This window comes from Ammodytes marinus (assembly GCF_949987685.1).
Source record: "Ammodytes marinus genome assembly, chromosome: 19".
Taxonomy (NCBI): Eukaryota; Metazoa; Chordata; class Actinopteri; order Uranoscopiformes; family Ammodytidae; genus Ammodytes; species Ammodytes marinus.
In genome coordinates, this window is record NC_137223.1 from 11,374,937 (window position 1) to 11,398,488 (window position 23,552).

Sequence of the window (23,552 nt, forward strand, 5' to 3'; positions counted from 1 at the left end):
ACCATTAAAGCTGCACATTGTATATCTGCTGCTGGTTCCACTGTGTGTAAGCCAGAGGGTGTACAATGTGTGAAACCAAAACATGTCAGTCCAAGACAATGGGAGCCCGAATGAGCAACACTTTGGAAACACTCAGTTATGCGATGAAAAACCTCTTAAGGGTTGTGAAAAATAACTCACAGACACTGTCCAGGAAAATGGGCATGCCTCTAAATATTTACACTTCTTAACAAATACTGGATCAACAGCTCAATATGTGTGGTAGATTTTAAGAAAATTACAAATGCTCAGGAAATAATGGAAGCCGGCACATCAACACATTGAAGTTGTTACAATGTCTCCGCAGTTGGCATCAAAAATCGAATTTGCAACAAGACGGAGCACTGACAACACACACTGCTCATTGAACACTGCTTTTATCGTGTTATACGTGTAGGCTTTTACGGTATCAAAATAGAGCAGCATATAATACAGAAAACAGGAAAATAAAATTAGAAACTGAACTATTAAAAATACCAAGAGGGGGTTGTTAGGGTATTATTTCCACATCAAGATAGTTTCACACTATTGCAAACATCAATCTAAAAACCACTTTCACCATAAAGCAGGAGGAATAGATGGCACAGTATAAAGGGTGTGCCATCATTTCACACACACACTTTACATATCATATCTCCACCCCAACTCTCACAACAGTATGTGTTTCACTTCGACTTGATCAAAAATTCTGTCAGCCCGACACTGGCCACACAATAGACCAAAAATGTATTTGCTTGAAGGGAACATTTGGATAACGTCTGGCTTCACAGATCTCCTAATATATGCGCTAATATGTTCTCTTAGACTTCCTTCTCCTTAAGTGTCATATTAAACCCTGCCCAGCTTACAGGAAACGACTCAAAACTTTTTTGTATTGCAACATGAGCGAGGGAAAGGGAAATGACAGTGTAAGGGAATAATGTGTGATCAAGGGGAGGGATACCCCTTCAAAAAAAAGGGTCTATAATAACCTTAGTCCCTGTGACTGTATCAAACGTGGGCAACTGCCTTCATAGGAGCTCTAAAGCGGAGTCACACGCTTCGACACGTGCAACTGTACTGCGAGCTATTTAAACAAAGAGTGAGCTGGACTGCCAGGACAGCGCGTACAGTCACATACACACAAGCGGGGGCAATAACAAAGACAAAGCAACCCCATTCTGGCAAAAATAACACAGCTGCACATACACACAATCGTTAGATCTTTGTTACAATTAGTCTCGTGTTTATATTCTACACACCAATCGGGTATAATGCGACAATGTCTAGCTTACACCAATTATTGTTCACATGACCAACATTTAACAATACAGTAATGCTACAGATGTTAACTGTTTAGATTCAGGACCAACTGCTCGAGCCGGTTTTTATTGTTTCATTGTATCTCTCAGCACTTTGTCAAGCAACGATAGCCTATGTTATCGGATTCAAACTCAGAGACACTTTAATACGTTAAACCTGTCAAACATATTTATTTAGGCTAACATTAAAACGTTTGTGATTGGTGCTAGCTGAAATTATCAACACACTTCGTTAGTTGACAAAGACAACATTGCCAACTCAGTATTCCCCTTGGTAAATAGGCGGTTATAAACGTTGACATAGCTGGGTGGATTGTTTCTTGTTTTTAATTAAGCAATCAGCAAATACTGTCAGGCGAAAACAGAAAGTCATGGCAGTGGCCTATCTGTGCTTAGCTTGCGGAAAGGAAAAAAAAAACAGATAAAGACTCACCAACGTTAAGGTTACCAGTAGCGAGCCCTCCTCTCTCAGTGCTTCACTTCCGAGACATTAAGGGCTGTATACGTGGAGACAACCAAAGCCAGAATGTGGGCAAAAAATCATACAATATATGATGTTTTTTCGTCGTGTAGCTCCGTCAGTGCCTCTGTCCTGCGCTCACGAGCTCTTTATTCTAGGTGTGCGGAAACACTCGCTCGTGAGAACTCTACCAGCTGCCGCCTAGCTCTCGCGCGGTCTCCATGGCTACCTCGTTAGGAAAAAAAGAAGGGCGGATCCTAATCTGTCAAGCCAACCACACAAGGCTCGACTTCAAAATAAAAGCACAGAATATGGCAGGGGGAGACAAAAGAGTTGAAAAAAATAGAAAATAAACCAACATTGTTAACACTAACACTGCGAATTTCTTAACTACTAACTAAAAACTGAATTCATCATGTGTTATGTTATGTGCCATTTTAGAGGATTTCCCTATAGGAATATTGTGTGGTTATCTGCAGATGTTGAATTAGGCTAGATGCCAAGCTGTAGCCTTACAGAAGTGGTGAAATGGCCTTGGTTTGGTGATCTTAATGAGACCACCCTTTCAAGAGATAAAGAAAATGTATCAGATTATGTGACTCAGGCCTTTTAACCAGCTTTATCACAAAAAATAAAATGTTAAAATACAAAACAATAGTCCGTAATGGACTGTGAATATACCTTAATATCCACACAGTTCATAATATATAAAGGATATATTAGTATTCACTGTCCATTAGGGATTATAGTCCATAAAATACAAGTTTGCAGTTTGAGCTATAACTTTATGATGCGCTTCTGTCTGCTTCCTTATTCATGTGATTGGAATTTATCATCTTATATTCCCTTTCATATAAATATGTTTAATGCCAGACATTAAATGCCTGTCTCCATCTTGATAGGGGTTGGTGGACTGTGAAAAAAGAACTGTTGCTGTCAGAGACAGTTCATTATCACAGCATCCCCATATGTATTCCAGATGATAAGTTATTAAACCAAAAAGATGGTATAAATTGACACGAAATACAGTATTAGTATATTTGATTTATTCACCGGACTGCACAGTAGGCCTATTTAAGTACTTGCAGGTATATAAATAGGCTATGTATGAGTGTATGAGTATGACTGTGGGTGGAAATATTACTTTCATTCACACAGAGGAAAGAAAGTGAGATCTCACACCTAACCGCACTTCAGGCTCCACTGTAACCTTGCTAAACATAATGCATCACCGCAAAGAAACATCAAAAAAGGCAGTCACTTATTTAAAACAAATCTATTTTAGTCCTAGGAACAAGAAAGTGCATTAAGTATTTGCAAACACCTGTGTCCTTAAACTATAGAGGTAAGATGAGATTGAATCAAGTGTGTCATCCAAATAGTAGCTATAACAACATTATACAATTTATTACAGAGAATTTGTTGAATATGAAGATAAAAACATGGGTTTGCTTTAATATCAGGATGATGTCATATCATAAAGTTCTCCGTCTTTTATCCTGTAAGTCATTTAGTCTTCACATAGAAGGTAAGTGAGTTGCACTGTATGTACCATTGCCTTAATGAAACTACACTCACATTAATATGAAGCAAGTTTAAACTGTCTTCTCTTATGTTGTAATATTTTGTTGACAATAATTTCTACAGCTCATGGTCTTATGCAAAATGGTTCTAGATATTTGTATGGTTATTTAAATTGTATGCTTGTTGTATTGTCCTTGGCCTAAATAACCAGTCCTTATACTTATTGTGTTGTTATTGCACTTATCAAATGGTGCAAAGTTCCACTCCCGTCCTATGAATCATGCAGTGGTTGTCAGTAAGAAATTCCTATCCCCGGCAATGACTGCACATTTCATTGGAACCCAGACTTTTTGTCAGATGTTTCCAATTTTGTTAATTCTACACAGCTGTTATTAAAACCAATTTTACTTGCACATTTTACGATTCCAGGTAGTAGGCCTGAACAACCTCGCTCACTCCTTGATATCTCAGATTTACATCCACCCTCCCTGCCTTTCCTGGCAAAGGTTCCACTCCCTGTCTCTGTTTGTTCTGAGGATTCTGGACGATATCCTGTATAGGTCCAACCATGGAGATAAACAACATGCAGCTGAACCCAGTGCCTTGCCATTTTGCTCATTAAGACGCCCTCCTTGCACAGAAGTGGCCTTTCAATGTTCATCTTCTAACACAGTATCGAGTAGGCATCTATGTTATCCACGTGGACACAGTAAGAGAAGAACAGTATGCGTGATAGAAAACTAAATCACTCCACATGTTCCCCTATGGATTAAAATATCTGATTAGATGTTTGACAACCTTGCTGCAAGTATTTTCAGATTAACCTCACTCACACTTTCTCAAGTACATACTTTGTGCCAATGCTGACATCTAGTGTCTGCTTCAACTTCCTACAAGCAAGAACATGTACTTGAATCGGTCATAGTCGTTTCACAAAGAGCAATATTGCTAACTTTGTTTGTGTGTATTTCTTATTTATAGATAGCTTTCTCCAAGAATCAAATGATACACATATGGACAGTTTTATTCCACGGGGGGCAATCACCCCAAGCTTTCCTTTTTTATCTGACATACATTTCTCTTTTGATTTCAATAGCCTACATAGAGCCTCCTTTATATTTATATTCTAACATACGACGAATAGAGAAAAAAGCTGTACACCGAAAAAAACATCAGAGGCTAATCCGAAACCAGCGTCACCCCCATGGAGGTCACCCCTTCTTTGGCAAAGTGGTTTCGCCCATAGTACTGCCGCTTCCGTTGTTCCTTCGCTGTAACTTACCTTTATATGGCCATGGTTGTAAACGTCCATGTTGTAAACAGTAGTGCGTAAAAATTGTACAGGTATGTTTTTCAATCACTTTCTTGCTGATGGGAGACAAAATGATGTAAAGAATGTTTATGTAAAATCCCTTTTAGTGTTTGAATAGCCAGTTCGTACAAAATAAGCCTTTACACCAACAAAAAAGAAGCTAAAATCAAGCTAAAACCTGCTAAGTTATTTCCCTTTTGCTAGCCTGTTAAACTATAACGTCATCTACACTCATGCATTCACAGTTTAAAAGAAGCTTTCATGTTTTGGTTGACAACTTTTCACTCGAGTCGTGGCTGGTTCCTTTGAATTGTATCTTCATTACAGTGAGCTGTGACCCTTTCACCCAGTTAGACGTGCATGCGTCCCTGAATCCACCTTTCTCAATCAGCTGCAGACAGACCCTCACAACACAACCCGATCGATTTGACAGGCTACAGCGTGCAGAATATTGAACATCTAGTCTTTTTTATTGAAAATCTATAGCGTAGCGTATAGTCTCTTAATTTCTGAATGCAAGGTGGATCGTGTTTTTTTTTTTTTTTTTTACAAAAGCATAGCTATCATTAACATCAATCAGATCAGCATGACATAATCTGATGTGGTCAAACTGAGACATGTAAATCACACATTGACATTGTTATTACGCTTGCCTTAATCTGTAGGACTCCTGTTAGGAGCCCGGGAGTCTCTAAATATGCGTGGGTCCAAATATTACAAAGTAAGCTTATTTAGAGGTGTCAATGTTCTAAATTACATTAAATATGGCTCAGCTGAGGATAAAATAGTTTATTTTGTTTTGTCAATGCTACGACAATCATTTGTGTCTTGATTTCCTTGACAGATGCAGTGACAACGGAGCTGTACTCAAATAAAAACCAGAGTAAAAGTCATTGAGGCCATAACTGAAATGGCTTCCTCGCAGATCCGCCTGAAAATTCTGCCCAGCGTTCGTTGTCTCTTCGATAAAGTGACGCGGATAAAAGTGGAGGGACTCGCCCCCAACAAATCGGTTGAGCTTCGGTCCAGACTGGTGGACGACAGAGGGGTGGTTTTCAAGGCCTCTGCCCTGTACAGAGCAGACGAAGCTGGGCAGGTGGATGTCTGTCGCGCGGCCTCTCTTGGAGGGAGCTACACTGGAGTGGAGCCCATGGGCTTGTTTTGGGCCCTGGCGTCAGAGACTCCGCACAGTAAACTGGTCAAGAGGGACGTGCTCAGTCCAACGCTGGTGGAGATAGAGGCAGTGAGCGGGGAGACTGGCGAGCTCCTAGCGTCCGGAACCAACAAGAGGGAGTTCATGACAGAGGGCATGAAGAGAATACCTGTGCAAGAGGGGAGAATACGAGGAGTGCTCTTTGTACCACCAGGTTAGTTGTAGTAGTAGCGTGAGTAGTACACTGCTGATGAGAGCTGAGAAAGATGCAAAGAAATGAGAGAGATGTCGGTATTCTAATTAAAGGTGTAGTCAGTGATTCTGGAGAATGCTTTTTGTCAAAATCACTTTGTAAAAATCAGTGGATATCTCCTCACGATCCGCTACCTGTATGTATTGTTTGGATCCACAAGACAATCCGGTGTGAATACACAGCCTAGGCTCTACAAACAGGCATGTTACTAGCTATGATCTCGCTTTGTTTACATATCCTTTGTTTACATACCAGTTTACAGAGCCTTGGACTGTGCAGCCAGCAGAGTACGGCCAGGCCGTTAAGAGATATTTTCTGTTTTTGACTAAAAGTGATTTTGACAACAAGCATTCTCCATATTCGCTGACTCTACCTTTAACTTCCCTTTGACTTTCTTTGTTTTTCTACAGGAAAAGGCCCATTCCCAGGAATAGTGGATATGTACACATGGGGTGGAGGTCTTTCTGAGCCCAGAGCCAGCCTCCTGGCAAATAAAGGGTTTGTTGTTCTGGCACTGGCCTTTTATGCTTACCAGGATTTACCCAAAGACCCCAAAAGCATGGATTTGGAGTACTTCGAAGAGGCTGTGGAATATCTAAGGAAGCGACCAGAGGTTGGTATGAAAGATTGACACATATAGTGAGAATGTGTTAAGAGATAAAGGCCCCTATTTGCAGTCAGTGTTGCCATCTGGTGGCAAAACTAAAGATTATTTTGTTGTCTGTCTTTGCAAATTATGCATAAAATCATCCTCGAGCTGAAACGTTTAATGGATCACTTAGTCAATCACAGGTAATTGATCTGAAACCTTTTGAACACTTGAGTTCCACATTCTCATTATGAGAATTCACAGCTATTTTTGATATGCGATAATTGACCAAAAATATATATTGTTTTTGTAACTTTGTCAGGCAAAGCGATACATTTGAAGAAGTCACCTTGGGCGTCTGAAGTTTTTTTGTAGCCTAATTGAAACTATTAATCCATTCATTAATAAAACAGTCAGTAATTAGAGAAAGTAATCAGCAGTTCAATAGGGCCCATTAGCAGGCAATGGTGTGTCCTCCTATCTGCTGGACATGATAAATAACACCATATTCCTCTGTGCAGGTGAAAGGTCCAGGAATCGGCATCTTATCCATCTCTTACAGTGGCGTCTTGGCTTTGTCCATGTCGGCGTTCCTCTCTGGGATCTCGGCCACCGTCTGCATCAACGGCATTAACGCAAACATTATGTGCCCTCTACACTACAAAGACATTTTGATTCCTCCGCTTCTTCCTCTCTTAAGGAATATTAAAACCTTAGACTCTGGGCTTTTAGACGTACGCGACGCCTTACCGGACCCTTCGTTGGAAAACAACGGGGCATCGCTGATTCCAATTGAACGCGCCACCTGTCGGTTCCTTTTTGCAGTGTCGGAAGACGACCGCAACTGGAACAGTGGCTTGTTTGCCAAGCAGGCTACTGAAATGCTGAGAACTCACGGCAAAGACTCCTTTGAGGTGGTGACGTATCCCAAAGCCGGACACTTTTTGGAGCCCCCGTATACGCCCCATAATTTGTCTTCCTTTCATGCCGCGGTAGGCAGTGCGGTGTTATTCGGTGGGGAGCCCAAAGCCCACTCCGAGGCTCAGCTGGACCTGTGGGAAAGGGTCCAGGAGTTCTTCAAAAGCCACTTGAATGGATGTACAGAGGCCAAGCTCAAGCCCAAGCTTTAGGCCCCAAGATGCTGTGCCGCCGATATACTTTTGACGCACCTTTGTCCGCTATTGGTGAATGAAAGTCAGAGTCTTTCTTGCAGTTGAAAACATTTCTCTCGTTTATTGTCACTCTATTTAGCTACACACTCTAAAACAAACATACAAAACACAGACCCTGACGTTACTCGGGTTGTGTGTGGTCAAAAACTGTTTCTATGTCCGGATAGCATCTGTGGAAACAAAGATTGGTTCCTATTTTATACCAGAGCGCTAATTGGCTCTTACAGGATGATAAGAGCGCTTGTTTAAAAAACAACGGCGCATCAAGTCCTTCGGCAGCTTGGCCTTGCGATTAGTTTTTTAGCAAATCAAAGGGATATTAAAACGTTACTATATGAGCTATTCCTATGTTGTAGCTCTGATTTAAATGGGGTTAAACACTTTATGACAAAATCACTTTTTGTCAAAATCCTCACGATTGCTACCCGTTTCTACTGTGTGCGCTGAAACGAAATCCAGTGTTAGTACACAGCTTTGGCTCTGTAAACGGGCATGAGGGGCCCATCGTAGCTAGCAACAAACTTAAGCCATTTACAGATCTAAGACTGTGTATTAACACTGGATTTTTTTTCGAGCACACACGCAGTACTGACAGGTGGCAACAAGTGTTCTCCAGAATCGCTGACCTGAAAAAACTCAGGAACTTGTTTTTCTCTATTTCTGCTCCCATTGCTCTGCATTGTGTTGTGAAGTTTTAAGTTATGTAACAACCTCCTTTATATCCATGACTCCAAAATAAGATGTCTCACCAGGATGAGTAATAAAGACATTTATCATCACCAAGCTCTCTCTATATCACACTCCTGGCCTACTACCTGAATATTATTTTGAATTGACTTGGAATGGAATCATGTTGTGGTGCCACTAACATATTGTGTAAAGTTGTTTTTATATAAATTAGTGTCATAATAAGCTGACCATCATTTGCAACATAGTTTTTTATTTAACCTGTAGTTATAATAATTGTTCTTCCACTAATAATTGGTGCCATTGTAATACAGCAAAGTACAGAAATGACATTCATACCTCTCCCAGAATAAACTCCACTCAATGTTCACCAATGCTGCCCCCTAGTGGCAGCTCAGCCCTCCTACAGCCATCTTGAACCGTTACTGTATCTTGTAAATGTCGAGAGAAAGTTTGTGCCACAAATATCATGCTTGACGAAAGATTGTGAAACAAAAGCAAATATTTTATAAATAACACCAATCACACACTTGTGTTCCTATTTTAGAACTCAAAACCTTGGATTTTTTAAATGATGTCAGTTTCAAAGGGACGTGAATTCACTTTGATGATATGAGCATTTCTCTTGGGAATTCCATTAACAATTGAAGCTTGCATCAAAGAAGCGATGGAGTCTTATTCTAGAGACAAAAACGTATCACCTACCACTTCCATCTTTATTTCCATCTTACTAAATCACACCAACATGGATGAAAAGACTGTTATTGTGGTGAGCCTTAAATTGGAATGCAGGGGAAACATTTAAACTGTGTTCAGATTATTCCGAATCTCTGCTAAAAAAAAATACAGGAAGGAATTTACTCATTCTAGTCCTGCTCCATCCAGGTTTATTTGATAGTGTTTCCACTGAATTGTTCACATTCCTAGTCATTCTTTCATCCTTAGGCTTACTATTCCTTTACGCACTGAAATAGCTATTTTGGGTCCACTGGAGTTCCTTACACAAAGGAGACTACAGCTGATTTACTGTTGTTAATTAAAACATGGAGTACAATCCAAAACACTGTTCTGATTTACTGAGGTATGTCCCCTCCTTTTATTTTTTGGGTATTTTCAGCAAACCAAAGAGGAATGTCACACGCTCCTGTGAGAGAACAGACCGTGAGAGAACAACAGCAGGGTTGTTCCTTAAAGTAAACTCCCCCCATAAAGTCATGTTAACTCTGAATACAACTAGGGGGAAACAAACACCTGATTGGTATTATGCCTCTTTTTTTTATAACATTTAGACCAGTGTAAATTGTAAAACTGGATTGTGTCTCAAAGTGTAGCCGTTGGGGTCGACTAAATATTCAGATCCTTTACTTAGGTAAACATTATTATAGCAGAAGTTGTAGCTGGTTGAGGTGGGTTTGTAGCCTATAGGACATTTTTTTTCAGCTGCACTTGCACACACTTTTGGAATGTTGAGTTAATTAAGATAAATAATAAAATAATACATAAATACATTTATAAACTCTTCATTTGTTTTGAGTGAAAATTCTTCATTTGTAAATTAGCCTTAATACAAGCTGAATGTATCAACAAAAATGTAGCTGAGTAAAAAGTACAAATGGGATTTCCCTCTGTAGTGTGGTGAATTAAAAGTAAGTAAGGATCAGCACAGTCAAGCCAACCTCAAGTAGGCCTACCTCAGTGTTGTAGGCTACTTAAGGGCTGCAGTAATTGAACAAAAATGCTTAATACTTTCCACCACTGAGTGTAGCAGATGTGTGTGTGTTGGGATGAGGACCGCCACTTTAGGAAGCTTGAAGGCCCACTCTACCTGTGTGTAATTGTACCACACTCCCCCTTCCTCTGCTGTTTGTCATTCATAAGAATCGGTGGAGTTTTCTCGGTGCTGTGAGGAGGGGAGGAGGGGCTCTCCCTTCAGTATTGCACCTCGCGTTGAGAAATATTCAGTGGCAGGCTCCCCCACTCACTCCGCTCCGTCTACCAATAGACAGCCAGCACTGCGATTGGCAGCAGCATCAGGAGTAACACACACAATATAGCCTATATAATTTCCTCTTTCCTGATCGGCGAGATATTACGGTAGTGTCTTCACGGAGCTTAATGCTTTCGTTTCCCGGAATGGACCCTTCGCTGCCCGGTGTAGGTTTTCAGGCGCACGGGAACGTCCAACCAACCTCACTCACTGACTGCGCACGGATTTCTGCCGTGCATCCGCATTGGAAAATGATGGGGCGCACAGACTAGGCTACTAGGCTTTGCCATTTACATGTGCTTTGATGTGTAGGCTATCCTTATCAGACTACACACTATGTGTCTTCCTAATTTAACAGACAAATTGAGTGACAGAAGACCAGCAAGGTAGTTCAGACATGCCTCTTCAATGTTGGCTGGTGATGATGTCCCCCAAACCTTAAAAAAACCCTCCGAACATACTGGTGAGCCGACATGGATAGTGGGAGCCGGGGAGCGACGGTCTTGGACGGTGGCGCCAATTTCACATCAGTCCACCTCCCATGGCTGGGTGATCTCCTGAACGCGTCTAGCCCTCCGACCCAGTGGGACAGCACCGGCAGCCCGCCACCTGCAGAGCTGACCGGCCTGGACGAGCAGCAGCGTCTCATCCGAGAGCAAGCCTACCGGGACTTCACCACCGCTATCCAGGTTTTCATCCTCCTAAGTTCGCTGCTCGGTAAGTGGCTTCACGCCTCACGCAGCCTTGTGCACACTTGACAACAGTAAGGCCCAGAAATTAGCCCACATACAACGCACGAGACATACACATTTGTTTTATGGATTTGCTTGATAAAACCAACTCATTTTTTCCATAACCCTCAACAGTTTGATTCCTAAATCTGGAACAAGAGAGCTATCCTAGGAGACAAACTTAATGCAAGAATAAATGAATATAATTTAATGAAAGTTGCAACAATAAACAAATCTTCCAAAATGTAGCATGGATGACGTCATCCATGTCTGTAAGGATTCTGGTGCTTAAACGGAAAGGAGTATTTTACTCATATGTACTTGCAACTCCTAACCCTATAATAAACTGGATTGTTTAATTGATGGTCTTACACAAAACTGTGCACAAATGACTATTGTATATCTCCAAAATCAATTTAAAGAACAAAAAATAGCCAATCATAATGTCCAAAAAGTTGTACAATTGTGTTGACAGTCCCTATTCAAGCTTTTGGTCATTGCTTCTTACTGCAAAAAACTTTATCCATATCTTACTCAAAGTTATACTAAATTATACAATTTAACCAATCCATTGAAACACTAGCAAAACATGAGATTGAAAAAAAAACTAAGATGCCCCCTCACCAAACTCTATACATGTCAGTCACAGTGTGGGATGCATCAGGTACCTTTCAGAGGAGGATGGGGCGTGGCATCGTGTGGCGTGTCTACAAAAGGATCAGGCTGCATTCGCTCAGACTAGCTGATCACATCCTCCATATATTAATGACATGGAACTCCACTTCCCTCTGTTAAAATGAAATTATGTGGAGGTCATGACGTGCCCAAGGTATTGGATCATTTTATAAAACGTACTTGTTGGCAGTCGTGTTCCTATAGCTAGGGGCCTAGACCAAGGATATGTCATTGTGTTGCCTGTGGGGAATATTGGATGTTGAACAGTATTATATTAATTAATCAAACACTTCAACAAAAACATCCAAGAAGCAAACATGGGCTCAAAGGTAGAGTCAGCAATTCTGGAGAATGCTTGTTGTTAAAATCACTTTTTTTTCAAGTTTGCGCTCAAAAAGTTATATCCAGTTTCAATACACAGCCTAGGAGGCTATGTTGACTGGTAACAAAGGGGGTCACCGTAGCTAGCAACATTCCCTGTTTACAGAGCTTAACACTGGATATTTTTCAGCACACACACAGTACGGACAGGTAATGGATTGTGAGGAGATCTCCCCTAATTTTGACAAAAAGCGATTTTGACAACAAGCATTCTCCAGAATCACTGACTCTTGGAGACTAAAACTTGGAGCCATCTTTCATTAAAGTGAATTTTTTGTTTGGGACAATGGCACTTTGGCACAAGCTGACGTGGTAAATTCGGCAGATGTTAGCAATGTATTTGATCATGAAATTGACAAATATTAATAGCCATAATTTACAATGCACAGTTTGAGCTTCTCTCGAGCTGAATGTGCTCTGGTTCTTTGGCAAATATATCTCCTTTCCTAGCATATACCTGTAGTCTGCTGATAATGATGGACGTAAGGAAGGAGCCGTGTGAATTGATGGGCCGCACCAGCACATCTGTCTGCCTATAGTCACAGGCTTTGACATGACGTCCCTCTCCTCTCCGGATAAAAACACACTCAGCCATGATAGCAATGCTGTTTGCAAAGTATGACTTCAATGAGACGCTGGACTTTGTACAGATTCCAAAAATAGTTCATCATGATGAAATACAGTGAAACAGACACCATCACATAACGGAAATAAATACAATTTCTCTGACTCAGTGCTACCTCCTACTGCGCAGTGCAATGTGGCGGGGTTAGAGAAACATGACATTGAGCAGTTGCAAAGGTAACTTTATTTATATAAATATAAAGCTTTATTTCGATAGTCCACTGTTGACTGTCAACAAGCTATCTATATGCAGTGGCATGTCAACAGTCAATCAGATGCTATTCAACAGAACTCTCTCAACAGATAAGTAACATGCATTTAACTTACTGCCAGGCAACTATAAGTTACATTCTTAGTAAATGTTAAAGCTGGGGTGGAGGATTTGGGGAGAAAATGGCAGTTGGGATAGAGATTTGAATCCAAATACCTCAACCGCTCTACTTGTTCTCTTTGGTCCCTCCCCTATGGTCCCTCCCTGACACGCTCTACACCAACAAAGTCGTGCCAAAGTGAATGGACAGTCCTAACAGCCAATAAGAACAGAGAATCGAAGCCTCGCTCTGATTGGTCAAAGTGTACAGCTCATGTTAACTTTGACCAATCAGAAATCACATACCCCAGCTTTAAGTTGCATGTCAACAGTGAATTTGTCGAAAGAGTTCTGTTGAATATCAACTGATTCCCTGTTGTCATGTAACTGCATATAAATTGATAGCTTGTTGAATGTCAACAGTGGACTATCGAAATTAGGGATGTTAAACGATTCATTATTTGCGTGTCGACGTGTCGGAGGCATGAATCGACAAATCGATCGATTTACTATGCCATTAGAAAAGAGAAAAAAAAAGGCAATGTGCATTTTTTTGCGGCAGCAGAGCGTAGTTGTGGTGCTGATAAACTGCGCTTTCCTTTAAACAACACTGGTGCCGCACGCTGTGTGTGTTCAGACTTCATCTGCATCAAAGCCTTTTTGATAATAAAATGAGAGTCTTTCATTTAAAAAACGCTGTCCATGCGTCGGAGGTGAACTCGGCTGAAAACAGAAACAACAGTCCCTTCAGTCGCACTGTCAGCTTGCCGAAATGGCTCTGTGTACTTGAGACATACAAACAGATCGCGGAAGCCGTTCCCGTAGACAACGTTAAAGGGCAGGATAGCCCCGGTTATCATTTTATTCAACAAACCACAGAGTTTTTCTGCACGGCGGCTCATTCACTCATAGGCTACTTGCGAGGTCTCCTGGTGATCGTCACCGTCACAGCGCTACTCGCTGCTTTGCCCGGGCGGAGGCTTTGTGTGAAGGTGATTTAACATCACGGCCGTAGATGAATGCTATAACTTTATGCTGCATATGTTGCACTGCACTGTTGGCCCACACAGGACATTTAATGCGCGCACATTGCAGAAATGAAGCGCCTGCAGCGCGCTCGTGACCACACGTGAACTCGCATCACGGACGTCTCACATGTCCCCAAAACATCTAATAAAGTAAAACACCCGATTTACCGATTTCTATTTTTAGAGTCGCCTTGGGCACGAGTCGAAAATCGAGCCGAGAATCGACACATTGTTCACATCCCTAATCGAAATAAAGTGTTACTGTTGCGAAAAACAAAAAAACAAGGGGTAACAGGAAATTCAGTTTCATTCCAACTGTACAGCAAAAAACAATCAGAGCAATTTCATCAGCATGCCACTCGCAACCTTACTATGAATATATAAATCCCACCTGAAAATAAAACAATGAATAATAGAACTGAGGATGGTACAAAGCGCTGCCATTGAGGTCTATAATAAATAATAAAGTGTTTCTTGATTGTCAAGCCACCTTTTAGGACGTTTTAGAACGTATCTCCTACCACTTCCATCTTTATTTCCATCTTACTAAATCACACCAACATGGATGGAAAGACTGTTATTGTGGTGAGCATTGACATCAGAAAAGGGTTTTGGAGTGTGTTAAAAACCAGGATGCATTTCTTTTTTTCTGTTGATATTCGGACAGCAATTTTTTATCAGGGATGCGCAAGATGTGGCACTATTTGTTGTCCTGATGGGGCTGGGATTCAATTGCTTTCCATCTCCAAAAAGAAAATTGGATTCTGAGAACCTGACAATTGCCAGCAATTTTTTCTTGTGCAATAGCCCATTTGAAGTGTCCAACTCTTTTTACACAACTTCGATAAAAGCAGGCAGGGTTCACATACGATAATATCTGTACAGATCAAGTAGCCTACACGGAACACAATTCAATTCATGTTAGATGGATAATGCTTGGAAATGAAGAAAATAACGTTAAGTAAATTATAAATGTTTTCCTCAATGGTGTTGTTGTAGATTATTTGTAAACGTAAAAAGAAAATGGGATGTGTGTGTGTGTCTCATTAAAAACTACACACTCACAAGGAAAGGTGTGTCTAGGGGCGGAGCCTCTGAAGAAGCAGGAAAGGAGGAGTCTATTTGTTTTGGTGGTCAGTTTAAATATCAACAAGCCATCTCTGGAATGGCTTACTGCACCTTTAAAGTAGCTTTAAGGTTGGTGAAAAAAAAAGAGCCTATTCCGAATCGGTCCACTTAAAATTGTTAAAATTGTAACATTCCTAGAATTTTTAAAAATTGTCAAATTTCCCCCAAAGAGATGAGAGTTTGACTATAAATCTGATTAATGTGCCATAGTGTGCATGGCCCATGCTAATATTAGCAGTAGTTCTCACGAATGTGTGGAAATACAGCATATGCATTGTGGACAGCTGTGCTCTCTACTCTCTTGTTGGTTACCATTCATACATAAGTCTTATATTGAAAGTGTAAGTCATTTTAAAACCACAGGCAAGCAAGAAGGTGTTAATTGTGCTAAGACGTTTCACACTTTGAAATCAACAGCTACTATGTTTAGACACCTGGATTCTTAACGCCTAATTGGACCGGAGACAACTTACGTTCATGTACGCGAGGTAGACGAACAAAGCATTTTTGACGTAGTTGGGGGAGGTTTGTGTGTTTCTTGTTGCTATACCTGTAGATGTGCAGCCATTTGTTAGGTGAAAGAAAGCAATAGTTGTGTTTGCTCTTTCACCTCATTGGTTGCTGTGAGTAGGGTAACCAAGGTGTTCTCCAAGTGCCGGATGAATATTTCAGGCACAAAAGGACTAATTGATTTTCGCTCATACTATAAAAGAGTCCCCATGTTGTCTGCTTGGAGACCCTCACAGGGACATTTTACTTATTAGTTAGTTGCAGTTAGCTGAAGCACGTTGGTTGTAACCATGGTCTAAAACTCCTACACACATTTTTGACAGTTCTTTAAAGCCACTTTTACTTTTACTTTTGTAAAGTTTGTTTAGGCTCACCACTTTTATCACAACTGCATGTTGGATTATCTACCACAAAATGTTGTGTATTAACTGTAATCTTGTGTATGCTCCTGTTTAATGTAATGCCGTATGTATTTCGAAACGATGACTGTTCAATTATATCAATGTGAGCCAGCTTTACAGATTCCAGAGATTATGCATTAATAACTGTTACAATAGGGTTTCCCCTAGATATACCACAATCCTGCGTGTCGCTCTGTCACCTAGTGTGGCACAGAAATCCACAACAGTTAGAAACTAGCACCGTTCACACTGGACAATGTTCAATAGAGCAATATTTATTTATTTTTTAGCTCCGGCTTTTTTTTAAATGCAATTTATAGTTCTCAATGTTTTTGAGCTATTTTACTGACTTTATTTTTGTCCATTTTATAGTTTATCAATTATACTGCCTGTTGATTGACTACGTGAGCTACTGGATACCCCCCAAGGGATCGTCTATCGATCTTGTCTGTCTGTCTGTCTGTAAAGGCAAACCACAATTCCCTACAAATAGCTTCTCCATTTAAAACCTCACAGGCCAAACCTCACAGTTCAACAACCTGATCCACGATAATAGGTTTTTACACTCAACCTTGCATATATGTTGCAGACCAATGCATTTATTTCATTCCTGTATTTTTTCCATGGCACGTCAAGTGGTGATGAGCGTTTTTTTTTTCTCGGACTGAATGTGGCCTGTTTTTGAACATTTACAGACGTCACAGAAATAACCGTAATGCGAAAAAAAAAACATTTTCCTCTCCAGAGAACATCTTGTTCTGCCTCTCACAAAGAGCGCTGCTAACACTGTGGTTAATTACATTTGGAGAGGCTGGTATCACACATACCCTGTGCAACCTGACCTCAGTCAGCGCAACGCAGGGAGTATAAAGTTCACCTTATTAAACCTAATTAAGAACCATTACTCTCTAAATTTGGAGGGCTCTTAACATAAAAAAATGCCACAGTTTCCCCTGCTTGATGTCTCACTTCAGTTAAGGTTTTATTGAATTTCGATATGTGGTATAATTTTTAGATACAAATGGTTAGAAATATGTCTTCAGAAAAGCACTATTTAAGACAGGAGCAAAATCCTTTTCAAAAACACATTTAGATGCGATTTGGTGACGCACAGGGGGAGGTTTTTTTCATGAAGAGCTTTCCTGAAAGTGCTCTGTGCCCTAGCCATCAGGTCTTTTTCATGTTGAAGGACTACACACTGTCCGTCCTGTGCAGTTTTCAGTTTCTTCACCAAAAAGTAGAAAGTAGAAGCACATGTTCAATCCGACTCGCTGTTAAAAACATGTTGTGTTGTGTCTGAAGTTTGCTTGCCGTGCTATGTGGCACTACAATGTACCTAATGAACTAGAGCCTTTGCTAGTTAATAGGTACATTCATTGATTGTGCAAACCAATTGAAACCAATCACTTATTAAGGTGAAAGCTTTACATTTTATTCTTTGGTCCATGCAATCCTCTTATTCCTTCATTTATTCAGTCACCGTCAGGTATAGATGGTGGATAAATCATCAGCCCCTCCATGCTAACTCACATAGATTAAATACACTGTCGCCGAGGCACTATTATGAATCTCCAGTTGACCCAAACATTTTCCTTTTTTTTGTGGGAGGGAAGTGTAGTGCCCATAGGAAAACCTAAACAAGCACGAGAAGAGAATAAAATATCTGAGAACTTAAAATAAGCTGTTTAAAGATGCATTCATGCCAGTGTTCGGAGTGTTCTTTTTCCAACTATAAAGGGTTTCTTCCTCTGGTTTAATTCAGTTGTACGGGTGACAGTAGACTTCAAGTGGTAACAATAATGCTGGCTGAAAACAATGTTAGATTTTGGTCGTTCTGCACTTGTGTTTATTGGTTGAAGCTTTCTGTAATGCTATACAGTATATTAGGATCTGCCTGCATTCCTGTGTGCTTACAGATGTTAATTTGTATGTAACATCTGCCAATAAAATCACAGTAATGTGACCTCCTACAATGTTGACCAAATGGGACAAACAAAGATACAGGCAATTCCATTTTTCCGCAAAACGTTTGGAAAACAGAAGACAATGTTTATTCTAAGTTCTGTACCTCTCTGTCCCCCCCCCCCCCCAACACAGGAAATGCCACGGTGTTGTGGTGCACCTGCTGCACAAACGTATTCAAGTCCGTAACCAACCGATTCATCAAGAACCTGGCGTGCTCGGGCATCTGCGCCGGCCTGGTGTGTGTCCCCTTTGACGTTGCCCTGGGGGCCAGCCCTCGCTGCTGCTGGTGGCTTCACACCCTGCTGCTTTGCAAGGCCCTCAAGTTCCTCCACAAGCTCTTCTGCTCGGTCACCGTGCTCAGCTTCAGCGCCATCGCACTCGACAGGTTGGTTCAGAAAAAAAACGTGTTTTACATAAAATACTAAACACATAGTTAGAGTGGAGTGTGTAGAAATGATTGGCAATTTTCAGAACAGACATGGTAAGGAAAAAAAATCCACCTCTTACAAAACCAAAATAATAAGAATATACAGTATGTGTTTTAAAAAAATGCTAGTAGGCACCTCCCACTCAATTCCCAGGATTTGAAAGTATCACTTGATGGAAGTGGATGGTTTGAAATGGATTCTCTGATCAGTTTATCAGTATGTGGCTTGACCGAGTCCGCTGGAGTAATTGTCCTCACTGACAACGGAAACTCGGAATCACAAACAACCACGTTTCACGAGTGGAGCAACATCAACTGGGGCTTAACTCTGGGTGATAGTTCTTTTATTTGGGTTTTGTTTGTCCTTTTTTTTGCATTGGGGAGAAAGTCTTCTTCAGTCTCCATCTACACCCTGTAGTGCGGCAAGAGGCGTTGGGAGGTTGCGATCGATGGAGCATGTTTACGCCTAGCTGAGCGGCCTCCCTGCAGCGCTAAAAGCTGTAGCTAAAAGCAGACCGAGAAGGCTGCTGCTACCCACACACACACACACACACACACGCACAAATGCATGCACACACACGCGCACACACTGCTGATCTTTTGTTTTTCTGTAAATTGTTACTCCAGGAAATAGTTAAGCTCGTTCTACTCTGCCACCTATCCAAGTTAATAAATCCAATTACTATTTCAATTAAATATCTTCCCTGTCTAAAACTAGGGAAGCCGAGAACGGCCATGCTTGAAATTATTTTCCAATGTTGTTATTTCAAGATAATTGGTAATTAATCCGTTATCTCAGGAAAAGAAAAGCGGTTTTCTTAAGATGAAAATATATTTAACCTCGTCATCATGAGAGAACAACAACATATGTTTTCTCTCAAGATAACGGCTGAATTACTCTGACAGAGGAGGTGAAATAAAATACATTACGGTATAGTATAACACAAATGGACATTTTCAACAAACCACTCTATCAGCTTGGAGCTTAGTTGGTTGTGTATGTAAATCCTGCAGTCTCAGACACTAGATATATTGACAGAGAATTGTTTTCAATATTGGAGCTCCACAAGCAATGACTGACGTTGCTACACAATACGAGCCAAACAATACTGTGTAAAACCATTCATGATATCAGAATAACCAGACAGAAATTTGAAGTATTGGGATTCATTTCTGTTCTGTGGTGATTGCAGTCTTCTCCTCAGCCTTGGTTTCAAATCCACAAAGCCTATATTCCCTCTGTAGCAGCTAATAAAGTCAGAACGGCATCAAACCATGAATAATTTATCCTCCGGGATGGCAATCGAGGCAGTGGATACACACACTGGCCGAGGCTTCAGCAGTTACAGGCTTGAGCACCTCACCCTCGTACACAAACGTGAAGTGACGAAGAGACAATCCAGGCATGATTTGTTTTGCTTATTAACAAGGGACAACAATAGGATGAGAGATAATCTATTATCTTTGATACAGATATGAGGACATATGGTTATGTGTTTGTGGGTGTGCATACAAATAAAAAACACACACAGGAGCAGTAGTACACTGCATATTGTATAAATGGAGAGAAAATCCTTTCATCCCCTTCCAATAAAAGGATGAGTGTTTAATGCGCACACTTTTCTTTTTTTAACAACCAGGTTATGAGATTTTTCGTTGCAGTCATTATTCAAGTTGTATAGCACTTTATATTCACAAGCCAAACTCAGAAGATATTATTAATGGTTCCTTTGAGTTGAAAGATATCGTATGAGTCAGGCTGCTATTATCAGCACATTCAAACTAGCTACTATTAAATAAAAATGGGTTCTCAATTCTTTCCCTTTTGTGAGTATTTTGTCAGTATCTTTTGTCAGTTTACATAATGGGTGCATGAATGGGTGGGTGTGCGCTGCCTCTTCAGCAAAACCACTTGACGCTCCACTTCGGCGAGAAGGTCACAGTGTCAGTTTTACTTACTTGATTAACGCCCACTGAAAATAGTGGAAAAATATATTTTTTAGAGCAAAACACTTCAGTTTCTATTACTGACGTAGGTGCATTGAATATTTTCATTTAAATCATCTCAAGAGAGGTTTCAGTCTAGTCAGGCAATAGGCCTTTTTCAAAGCAGATATTTGAACTTGTCATAGAAAACTTGTCAAGTGTTGATAATTGCATACAATATTACTAGTCTCTCAACAGGTCTCTCAATAAGGCTCTCAATATTTTCATAACTATCTTTTTCTGTGCGGTTTGGTCTTTTGTACAAGTCTCCGAGTTTGGTCTTTCAGCAAACGGAGGGGGGAAAGATGCATTTTCTAAAAAAAAATTGTACGTGTGGACATGGTCTGAATCTGAAGCAGCTAAAATTATTTCAGCCATCATTAGTTTTAGTTTACTTGTTGGCTTAATTTCCTACCATGACATGTCAACATTTCTTCTGCAAAAAAGGACTCTCGCAGTCTTTTTGCTAAAATTATTTGTCTTTTATGCATCTAGATACTACTCCGTGATCTACCCGTTAGAGAGGAAGATCTCAGATGCAAGATCCCGCGATCTGATCATCTACATCTGGGCCCACGCGGTGGTGGCGAGCCTCCCTGTGTTCGCTGTGACCAATGTGACAGACGTGTACGTCACCTCGTCCTGCTCTGAGGACCAGGCCCACTCCCTGGGCCACATGGTGTACGTGTTGATATACAACGTCACCACGGTGATCCTCCCTCTCGCTCTGGTCTTCTTCTTCATGCTGCTGATCCGCAGAGCGCTCAGTGCCAGCCAGAAGAAGAAAGTCATAATTGCGGCGCTGCGGACTCCCCAGAACAGCATTTCTATCCCGTACGTGTCCCAGAGAGAGGCTGAGCTACATGCCACTCTGCTGGCTGTGGTGCTGGCTTTCTCAGCTTGCAGCGCTCCCTATGGGGCCTTGGTGGTTTACCGCACCATTTTGGCAGACACTAAAGAGCTTCCCATCTCACTGTATCTAACAGCCCTCTGGCTACCCAAGGTGTCCCTGGTCACCAACCCGCTTCTGTTTCTCACTGTTAACCGATCTGCGCGCCACAGCTGGCTGGACCTGCTGGCCAGGATTCACAGACGTTACAGCCGCCGCAACGTGGTCAGCATGAGGGGAGTGCCCTCTTTGGGAGCGGAGGGTGTGATCGGGGAGCCGGAGGGACTGGAGACAGCCGGTCGCTCTGGGAGCCAGCTTCTGGAGATGTTTAACATTGGCCAGCAGCAGATTTACAGGCCCTCTGAGGAAGAAGAAGATGTAGAGAACGAGATGCCTTCCCAAGGATCCGGAGGCTGCTCCGTACCCAAAGAGGATCAGAAGGGTGGGTCCAGACTTGGGAGCCTCAGAGGGGAGGTAATGACCAAAAAGGACCCTCTACAGGGAACAGGGGGAGGGCTGGTCATCACAAAGGATGGTCCTCCTTCAATCATGGCACCCCGGGCCTCCCCGGTCCACACATGTGCTTATGCCTCTTCATCTCAGGTGGCACCAGCTACACCCACAGAAGTTGAGGACTCCCCACAGTTTGGTTTCGGACCCTTCGAGCTGCCACCTCAATGGCTACCAGAGACCAGGAACAGCAAGAAGAGGCTGCTGCCTCCGCTGGGTAACACACCTGAGGAGCTGATCCAGACCAAACTGCCTAAGTCCCGACCTGAACGGAGAATCAGCAGAAACAATAAGGTCAGCACCTTCCCCACTGTGGACCCATAAACTATATCCCACTGATCTGCAACACTGGACACTCATGATGAACAGGGTCGCCATCTTGAGTTGACCAGACCATGACAGGATATTGATGTGTCAAGCTGGTCGGAGAGATGGCTTTTGGTTAGTTTAAACCTTCTCTCCTTTTTTCACATTTTTCTCAGATGTAGTAGCTGTTGTAGAAGTCCAGGTGTTCAACCTCACTGCACAAAATCTATACGCCTGAGGCCTCGCAGCTCTCTTGTCATATGAAAATCAATATGATTTCAAATATTTATAATCCTGTGGGGAATATGTCTGCTCAGTCCAACTGCACCATGACTTGAACTGGTCCAATTTCATGATTAAGGACTCCTACAATGTCTACGTGATTGATAAGGCTGATGCCTTTCTGAGTCTCCATTTTCTGATTAGAGCTGGCATCAGTAGTCAAATGAACACACTGTACAAATCCAATTATTCTGAGAGATGCACTGATACTGAATGATATACTGTATTTCCTTTGCAAATATGAAGTGAGGATATTGAACTTCCAAACAAAACCTTTCATTTAATGGTGATGCAGTGTTTGCACTCTGTACATTTGGACATCAGTGTCTTTTCACATAACCCTTTGTGGGACTGTTTTTTGTTACCACGTTTGCAAGTTTTACTTCTGATTTGGAATTAATTGGCCATTTGCTGGCCTTCTTTTCCTCACTTTTGGAATATTCACATTTCTTCTAATGTGGTAAGTGTTGTACATTTGTACTGTACTATATGTAAATGGATTTAATGAGATGAGAAATGCACATGTACAGTATGCAAATACTTGTTCTAAAAATGTGAACTTCTTTTTCAAATTTTGTATGCTCTACTGTGTGTTTGGATTTGTTTTCTTGAACACAAAGTGCTTCAAATAGAGAGAAATAATGACTGGACATTACAGATTCACTTTGATAAAAATAAGAAAGAAATTATTGTCATCCAGGTCTGGGATCTTTAAGCCCCCTTAGATCAATTTGATTATTTTTCCCCAGGTTTCCTGAAAATCAATTGCTCCTTGAAAATATTGTAAAAATAAAGAAAATAAGAGCAAAAAACAACGACACTTTTGTATCAACAGGAGCTCTGCGAACTAGTTTTAATTTAATTTAATTTTTATCCAACTAACGCCATGGGCTCTGTCTTCTTTGTGATGCATAATTCAACT

At 41.2% G+C, this 23,552-nt stretch overlaps 3 protein-coding genes across 3 annotated transcripts in view; 2 read left to right on the forward strand and 1 right to left on the reverse strand.

Moving 5' to 3' along the window:
* Positions 1-1,980, reverse strand: part of susd6 (sushi domain containing 6) — a 34,461-nt gene extending 32,481 nt beyond the window's left edge. Inside the window, exon 1 of the mRNA XM_080048303.1 lies at positions 1,774-1,980. The gene's annotated coding sequence lies outside the window, so the exon portion shown is untranslated. The remainder of the gene's footprint in view (positions 1-1,773) is intronic.
* A 2,649-nt stretch (positions 1,981-4,629) lies between these two features.
* On the forward strand, positions 4,630-8,586 carry LOC307266396 (acyl-coenzyme A thioesterase 1-like). The gene is made up of 4 exons (XM_080048410.1): positions 4,630-4,668; positions 5,481-6,003; positions 6,453-6,655; positions 7,153-8,586. Exons 2-4 carry the CDS (start codon positions 5,547-5,549, stop codon positions 7,759-7,761), a joined length of 1,269 nt encoding a protein of 422 aa, XP_079904536.1. The 5' UTR covers positions 4,630-4,668; positions 5,481-5,546; the 3' UTR covers positions 7,762-8,586.
* Positions 8,587-10,950: 2,364 nt separating this feature from the next.
* Positions 10,951-22,366, forward strand: gpr176 (G protein-coupled receptor 176; the record flags this gene model as incomplete). The annotated part of the gene is made up of 3 exons (XM_080047775.1): positions 10,951-11,194; positions 18,363-18,615; positions 21,139-22,366. 3 exons carry the CDS (start codon positions 10,951-10,953, stop codon positions 22,364-22,366), a joined length of 1,725 nt encoding a protein of 574 aa, XP_079903901.1.
* Positions 22,367-23,552: the final 1,186 nt, after the last annotated feature.

Excerpts from the sequence above, each read along its gene's own strand:
- LOC307266396 (XM_080048410.1), top strand. The coding sequence starts at position 5,547 with ATGGCTTCCTCGCAGATCCGCCTGAAAATTCTGCCCAGCGTTCGTTGT. Across the intron at positions 6,004-6,452 it reads AGTGCTCTTTGTACCACCAG|GAAAAGGCCCATTCCCAGGA; the intron begins GTTAGTTGTAGT and ends GTTTTTCTACAG. Across the intron at positions 6,656-7,152 it reads ATCTAAGGAAGCGACCAGAG|GTGAAAGGTCCAGGAATCGG; the intron begins GTTGGTATGAAA and ends TCCTCTGTGCAG.